Source organism: Neophocaena asiaeorientalis, unplaced genomic scaffold, assembly GCF_003031525.2.
Source record: "Neophocaena asiaeorientalis asiaeorientalis breed wild unplaced genomic scaffold, Neophocaena_asiaeorientalis_V1.1 scaffold225, whole genome shotgun sequence".
Classification (NCBI taxonomy): domain Eukaryota; kingdom Metazoa; phylum Chordata; class Mammalia; order Artiodactyla; family Phocoenidae; genus Neophocaena; species Neophocaena asiaeorientalis.
The window spans coordinates 3,378,059-3,385,546 of record NW_020172364.1 but is presented as its reverse complement, the minus strand read 5'-3'; the positions used below and the strand labels follow the sequence as shown (position 1 = coordinate 3,385,546).

The following is a 7,488-nucleotide window of genomic DNA, read 5'->3' as shown; positions in this document are numbered from 1 at the left end:
CTCTCCTGGACAAGCTCTCCTATGTGCTCCTTCATCCTGACACAATCCTCTCCTACAGATACCACCTCTTCCTTTACATTGCCCCTTCCTCTAGGGTGCCGGCTGTCACACTTCCCCCTTCCTGGACACTGCTCCCTCCTGGGAACACCCGCTGCTCCCACGTGCCCCTTCACCCTGGTGCTGCCTCCTCCGGCACACTGCCTGTTTCCTGGACACTGGCCCTTCCCCCTCACACTATCTCTGACACTGCCCATCCACCTGTGCTCACCCCACCCACTGCTCTATCCTTCTTCGGACCCTTACAGAGAACGCAGAGCGCAGAGCGCCAGCAGGCCGTCCCCCCTTGGCGGCTAGACGTGAGCAGCTACTCGGATTTCTCCTTGGGCCCTGCCAGGGAGAAGCGACCTCTGTCCCCTCACGCCCGACTCCCAGGCACCTAGACCTCCCTTCCCTCTGGCCTCACCCCTTCCCGTTCCCTCTCCACCTCCACCCCCGCACAAGCCGAAGGCCAAGTTGCTCCAAGTGCACCTACCCTCGGGGAGCCGCGAAGAAGGCAAAGAGAAAGGAAGGGGATGAGAGAGACCGAGGGTCCCAGTACCAAGCACTCCCCTTCTGGGCCTAGCGTCCCCCTCCGAGTCCCCCCAGCTTTGTTTCTCACCCCCGACGGAGTGGAGGGGCCCTGCCAGGCCGGTCTGAGCCCTTGGCCCCAGCGAAGAAGCAAGAGAGGACGCCGCTCCTGAGGGATTGGGCCTGAAAGTCTGACTTAGACGGCTCGGCAGCCCCCGGCCCTACAGAGCCCCGGCGAGTCCCGCCCCTCCCGGCCGGGCGCGGAGAGCCACAGCCCCCGCCCGGCCCCTCCACGTGCCAGTGGACCCGCCTCCGCCCTGGCCCGGGCGCCGCTCTCAACCACCCGCCTCGGCAGAGACTGGGTCCGGGCTCACGCGTTCCAGGCGCCCCCTGCCGCCCCTCCCGAGCCAGGGAGGCGGCCCCAACGCGGACCCCGGCCGCGTTGGGCCGGCTCCCTTAGATGGGCCGGCGGGCGGAGCAGCACGGTGGGCACCGCCCTCGGCCCGCCCGCCGAGGAGGGGACGAGAGCGGGAGGCTGCGCCAGCGGCGCCCGCCTGGGGCCCGCCGCACTCTGCACTCGGCCGCCCAGGCTACGGGGACAGGACGGGTGTGGGCGCGGGCTCTGCGGGCCGGGAGGCGAGTCCGGGCCAAAGCCCGAGCCGCGGCGGGAGGCCAGAGGGCTGTGAGCGGAGATGGCGGCGGCGGCGGGGGCGACGGCGGCGGAGGAAGGGATGGAGCCACGGGCGCTGCAGTATGAGCAGACCCTGGTAAGTGAAGCCAGCAGAGCCCTGAGGAGTGTGCTCCCGGACCGCTGCTCCTGGTTACCCGTGGAAGCGCGAGGACGGGGACGGGGGCGGGGGGGGCTACCCTAACCCCGCCCCAGCCCTCTGAGCTGGGGAAACTGAGGCTCGAGGGCCTGAGAGCCTGGAGTGCTAAAGGGTGGAACGCTGCATGCAGGTTTCTGGCTGAGGCTGGGGGCCTGCAGACGACAAGGACTTCAGGTGCCTGTTCCAGGTGTCCTTCCCTTTACTCCCCCCACCAACGTTTTCTTTGCTCCTCCCCACTGCCACTTGGGTCCAAGTCTCAGCACCCTACCACCCCTTCCCAGCACCACTCACATGCTTGAACTTTCTCTTTCTGCACTGAGTCTCCACCATCTGAGACATTCCTTCTGTCTCCACTATGTGCATGGCACTGCTAGGAAGATGATCAGACCCAAACCCAGCTCCGGCCCTTAGCCCTGGGAGCTGGCAATCCAGCACTAGCCGAAACCCCTCAGTGGATTCTCTGGAAAAATGTGGCCTGCCACCCTGGGGCACAGGAGCCTTACGGGAGGATGGGTCAAGCAGGAGTTGGGACCTTTGCTCATCTGACCCTGGGTGTCCAGCCCCACCCCCACCCCAGGGCTGTCCCTCAGTGTCATTAGAAGCAGGGGTCCTGGGGATCTGCGCCGACTCACAACCACCACTGCAACTTAGTGTTTGAGAAACCTTTTGCTTCTGCTTGTGTCACTGGGGTGGGGGACCCAAACTCTAGGGAAGGGAGTGGGTCTTGTAACTCTTTTTTATCAGCATGGGCCAGAATTTGCCCAGGAAGGAGGCAGGGAAGGAACTTCTCCAGGAGAAGGGGGCCCGGGCTGTATCTGAGGCTAGGAGGTGCCCAGTTACAAGAAAGAGTGACTGGATGAAACACGATGACAGGGAGAGGTGGCAAAGGTGAGGGTGGAGCAAGGGTAGGGGGTAAGCCTCTGCACAGGGTGGGATGTGTCTGTCAATCTGCGTGGGACGCTGGTCTAGCAAGCCAGGCACCAGCTACCTCTCCATCTCCTTCGCCCGGTCTCTATCTCTGGAATGAGTTCTCAGGGTCAAGCTCTCTCCCTGGCACTCTGTGCTCCAGCCTCTCCCTCTTGTCCTTCCGATCCCTTTGTCTTTCTGTCACTCACTCACCTCCCCCTCCTGCGCTGTCTGCCTCTTTATTGCTCTACTCTCTCTCTTTTCCTCCTCCCTTCTTCCCCTCTGGTTTCCTTCTCTCTCTTCTCTGCCCTTTCCCCTAGACTCTCTTTTCCCCCTCTTTCTTCTCCCGCTGGTTCACTCTCGTCCCTTTCCTGCGCTCGAGCTCTCTTTCTCCCTCTCTCCCTCTCTCTCTCTCTTTCCCTTCCTCCACCCACCCCCCCCAGGCCCAACAGGAGCCCTTTGTGTCCCGAAGCTCTGCGGGTGGCAGCCGGAATCTACTCCTCCCTGCCCCCCAACACACACCCAGCTTGGCAGGTCTAGCCACTGCTCAGCCACTCTCGGATCCCATCACCCCAGCATTCACGGTCACACTCCAGCCATCTGCTTCTGCTATCCCCCAACCCACCACTGGTCTCAGGGCAGCTCCAGAATGGGGCTGAGGCCACCAAGCACTCTCTCCCCATCCAGAGAGGCTTTCCACTCCCAGCTGGGCTGGCAGGCTGGTGGGGGGTAGGTGTGGAGAATGGGGACAAGGGGATTAGGGTGGGTGGGAGGGGACAGCTGAGTCGGTTCCAAGCCAGAGGCCCAGCAGGAACGTGATAAGGATTGGGGCCCCGCCTGTTCCTAGGCCCAACACAGCTGCCCCCGGTTCCATGAGGCCCTTATTGTTACCCATATGCCCTTGACCATCCCCTATTCTCTGACCTTCCCTCCTCCCACTTGCAGACTGCCGTAGGTTTTTCCATCTTTTCCTCCTCTGGGGCCTTCCCTCCCACTCCTCCTTAGTGCTCCGTGCCTCCCCAGGCTTGTGAGAAGGGGACCAATTATTCTGCCACCCCCAGAGCTGTGTCCCTGTACCGTGGCTGTCCCCATCACTCCAGCCAGGACAGCCCCCACGATCTGCAGTGTGCATTGTTCCCACACCCCAAGCCCAAGTGGGAAATATGGGTTCAAGAAGGGGTATATAATGTGGGGACTGGGAGAAGGGGAGTTGAGGCCCCAGGAGCCCTCCCTCCATCCCCACTCGGCCCATGTCTGCTGACCCCCATCTTCCCTGTTTCTCAGATGTATGGCCGGTATACTCAGGACCTTGGGGCCTTTGCCAAAGAGGAAGCTGCTCGGATCCGTCTGGGAGGGCCCGAGCCCTGGAGGGGTCCACCTTCCCCTCGGGCTGCCCCAGAGCTTCTGGAATACGGACAGAGCCGTTGCACCCGATGCCGTAGTGAGACCTGGGTTGGGACAGGGGACTTGGCTGTGCTGTGCTGAGGGGGTCCGAGACCATTAGAGCTGCCTGTGGGGGGCGGGGCGGGGGGACAGGGGTAGGAGCACTTTGGTGCCAGCCTCCCCTTCTTCCCTTCCCTGCTCCCAGTCTGTACTGTACACTGCCATAAGTTCCTAGTGTCCAGGGTTGGTGAAGACTGGATCTTCCTGGTCCTGCTGGGGCTCCTCATGGCACTGGTCAGCTGGGCCATGGACTATGCCATCGCTGCCTGCCTGCAGGGTGAGGACAAGGGCTGGTGGGGAAGGGCTAGGGAGAACCAACCTGCCTCCTTTATGCCACACTTGTCTATTGACCACTTCCCCCGGCCAGCCTGACTGCCCCATCTTCAGGCATAATCACTGCCACTCCCATAGGCCACAACTTGTTGCCATGCCTGTCCAACTGACCCTCTTACCTATAGTGATCTTTGTCTCCGTGCATGCCCTCTAGCCCCCTCCCTACCCCTTGTGCCTGTGCTCTGTGTGATATTCCCTGGGACACCTTGTCACACCAGTATGTCCAGTGGCCAGGCGGGGACTGGGTGTGCGCTTCGGAGCTCCAATGGCACATCCTCTCCCCACAGCTCAGCAGTGGATGTCCCGGGGCTTGAACACTAACCTCTTACTCCAGTATCTGGCCTGGGTCACCTACCCCGTCGTCCTCATCACTTTCTCTGCTGGATTCACACAGATCCTGGCTCCTCAGGCTGTCGGTACAATAGAAGAGAAAGAGAGGGCAGAGATGGGACCTCCTGAAACCGGCACATCAAATGACTGTCCTGGGATTGTGCCTTTCCAGGGTCCGGCATCCCCGAGATGAAGACCATCTTGCGGGGAGTGGTGCTCAAGGAATACCTCACCCTCAAGACCTTCATAGCTAAGGTTATCGGGCTGACCTGTGCCCTCGGCAGTGGGATGCCCCTCGGCAAAGAGGTAAGTGCAGGTTAGGGAATAAAGGAGTCCATCAAGTGGAGGAAGAAGCCAGGCCAAGGTCAGGGTGTGCCCCTTCCCCACTCACCACCTGCCCCCACCTCCCAGGGCCCTTTTGTGCATATCGCAAGCATGTGTGCTGCTCTCCTCAGCAAGTTCCTCTCCCTGTTCGGGGGCATCTATGAGGTAAGGGGGACCTTGGGAGAAGGCAGAGGGGAGGGATGGGCTGCTGAGCCCACACTAACGCCGACTCCCCTTTCCACCGCTCTCGCCAGAACGAATCCCGGAACACAGAGATGCTGGCCGCCGCCTGTGCCGTGGGAGTGGGCTGCTGCTTTGCGGCACCCATTGGAGGTGGGCAGTCAGGTCAGCCCCAGCCCTGCCCTTGGGTCTGAGACGATAGGCCAGGCCCAGGCCTCAAGGGGCGCTCTCCTTGCCCACACCCCGCCCCCGCAGGTGTGCTCTTCAGCATCGAGGTCACCTCTACCTTCTTCGCTGTGCGGAACTACTGGCGGGGCTTCTTTGCCGCCACCTTCAGTGCCTTCATCTTCCGGGTCTTGGCAGTCTGGAACCGTGATGAAGGTGGGGGGACCTGGGGCATGAGAGGAGCCCTGAAATGGCTCAGGTGGGGACCTCCGAGGCTACAGCCACCTCCCTCTGCTACTCTGCTTCCCTTCAGAGACCATTACGGCTCTCTTCAAAACCCGGTTCCGGCTTGACTTCCCCTTCGACCTCCAGGAGCTGCCAGCCTTTGCTGTCATTGGGTGAGGAGCCGAGGGAGCTGAGGTGGGTCAGAGAGGAGGAGGTAAGAGAGGGGAGACCTCCTTTCACCCAGGTGCTTGTTCCCTCTCCAGTATTGCAAGTGGCTTCGGGGGAGCGCTCTTTGTCTACCTGAACCGGAAGATTGTCCAGGTGATGAGGAAGCAGAAGACCATCAACCGTTTCCTCATGAAGAAGTGAGTTGACTCTGGGGCACTTAGGGTTGTGTGAGGGTCGTGGCCTGGGGGAAGGGGGGTGACAGGTGAGATGGTAGATAGTGGCCCAGTCAAAAACAGGCACTCAGTGGTGTTTTCCAGACTGAACGTTTTGACTTTTATTTAAATTACCTGAAAATTGTCTCTTTTGGATTTTTAGTCAGTGGCAGAGGGCATTTTGGATCAAAGGCTAAGGCTTCCTGTAGGCTCTTGGCCTGGCCCAGATAGCAATGCTCCCTGGAGAATGTTTGAGTCTTATTTCTTCCCTCGTGGAGCACAGCTCTCTCAGTTGTGACCCTGAGGATTGGGAGTGGGGAGACCTGAGACATGACTTCTGTTGGGACTGACGTCCTTCAGGGAAGGGGCAACCAACTGAACCTGCTCCCTTTGGCACCTTCGGTCAACTTCATGAGTGACCCCGGCTTCCCCCAACACTGACCTTCACTCTTTTTTTTTTTTTTAACCTCTTTATTGGAGTATATGTTGTGTGACCTTCCCTGTTAAGTCACCTCAGAGAAACAGACAGAGGCAGAAGAAACTTGAGCGTGAGGGGAGGCGTCACGGCTTAGAGGTGTCCAAAGAGGGCTGGGGGGATGAATTTTCTGCTGGTGCTACCCACTTAGGGAGTCAGGAGCCAACAGAAAGGCATTTGGGTTCATTATAACCCTGGATGGCCATCACCCTCAGAGACGTGGTAACATGGATGGCAAAGGGGGCCTTCTTTCAGAACTGTGTGCTTTTATGTAAGAGCCAAGGCCCTGCTGTGACCTCAGCCCTGAGGTATGTGAGGGCACCCAAGCCTATCATCAGTCTGTAGTAAGTATTTGATGCTATGAAATCTACATCTCTAGACGCCTGCTCTTCCCGGCTCTGGTGACCCTGCTCATCTCTACTCTGACCTTCCCCCCTGGCTTTGGACAGTTCATGGCCGGACAGGTACCCCCAGGCAGAACAGGAACTTGTACTTTCTCTTGGGATGCATCCCTTCTAAAGCCAACAGTCCCTGCTCTCCTGTGGGCCCCTTTCCTTCATCCTGTCTGTCCCCCAGCCTGAGGCACCCTGTTCACATACAGCTCTCACAGAAAGAGACACTGGTCACCCTGTTTGACAACCGGACGTGGGTCCGCCAGGGCCTGATGGAGGAGCTTGAGCCACCCGGAACCTCACAGGCCTGGAACCCACCACGCGCCAACGTCTTCCTTACCCTGGTCATCTTCATTCTCATGAAGGTGGGGCTCCTTACATATGTATAGCCAACATAAACTTACTAGGTGTGGGGCACTGTTCTAAGCGCTTTCCGTATGTTAACTCCTTTAAGCCTCACCACAATGCTGTGAGAAAGGTACTATTAGTACCCCTGTTTTAAAGATGGGAAGTCGAGGCACAAAGAGGTTAAGTAACTGGCCCAAAGTCACACAGCTAGATGGCAGGGTGAGGATTTGAACCCAAGCCACCTGGTGCCTGAGTCCTCCTTTCCTTCACCTCTGGGGGATTCCAAGATAGCTGGGAAGTTTGTGCCTGACTGATAAGCAAGGTAGGCTTCTGGGGTGGAGCTGGCAGCTGCCTGGGGCCTGGAGGTGTCTCTACCTGTTTGAACGACCTCCTGCCTGCAGTTCTGGATGTCTGCACTGGCCACCACCATCCCAGTGCCCTGCGGGGCCTTCATGCCTGTCTTTGTTATTGGTGAGTCCTCAGCTGCGGTTCTCCCAGCCTGCACCCTCTGGCTGCCCCCTGGCTGTCCCCTGTCTGCCTGGGAGCGGGTTTTGGTCCAGTACCTGCCCCCGCCCCCGCCCCCGCAGGGCACT

The 7,488-nt window shown here is 59.7% G+C and overlaps 2 protein-coding genes across 3 annotated transcripts in view; one reads left to right on the top strand and one right to left on the bottom strand.

The window, feature by feature from the left end:
- POLR2H (RNA polymerase II, I and III subunit H) overlaps positions 1-792 on the bottom strand; it is a 5,187-nt gene extending 4,395 nt beyond the window's left edge. Inside the window, exon 1 of the mRNA XM_024767118.1 lies at positions 659-792. The gene's annotated coding sequence lies outside the window, so the exon portion shown is untranslated. The remainder of the gene's footprint in view (positions 1-658) is intronic.
- Positions 793-1,164: 372 nt separating this feature from the next.
- CLCN2 (chloride voltage-gated channel 2) overlaps positions 1,165-7,488 on the top strand; it is a 14,379-nt gene continuing 8,055 nt past the window's right edge. For both annotated transcript variants that reach the window (XR_003006206.1, XM_024767217.1), the window contains exons 1-13: positions 1,165-1,334; positions 3,585-3,741; positions 3,889-4,020; positions 4,364-4,492; positions 4,579-4,712; positions 4,818-4,895; positions 4,985-5,063; positions 5,166-5,291; positions 5,389-5,473; positions 5,564-5,665; positions 6,535-6,619; positions 6,757-6,912; positions 7,297-7,366. Coding sequence is in view for 1 of the 2 variants with exons in the window: in XM_024767217.1 (XP_024622985.1) it covers positions 1,260-1,334; positions 3,585-3,741; positions 3,889-4,020; positions 4,364-4,492; positions 4,579-4,712; positions 4,818-4,895; positions 4,985-5,063; positions 5,166-5,291; positions 5,389-5,473; positions 5,564-5,665; positions 6,535-6,619; positions 6,757-6,912; positions 7,297-7,366 (1,408 nt within the window). In the remaining variant the exon portion in view is untranslated. The remainder of the gene's footprint in view (positions 1,335-3,584; positions 3,742-3,888; positions 4,021-4,363; positions 4,493-4,578; positions 4,713-4,817; positions 4,896-4,984; positions 5,064-5,165; positions 5,292-5,388; positions 5,474-5,563; positions 5,666-6,534; positions 6,620-6,756; positions 6,913-7,296; positions 7,367-7,488) is intronic.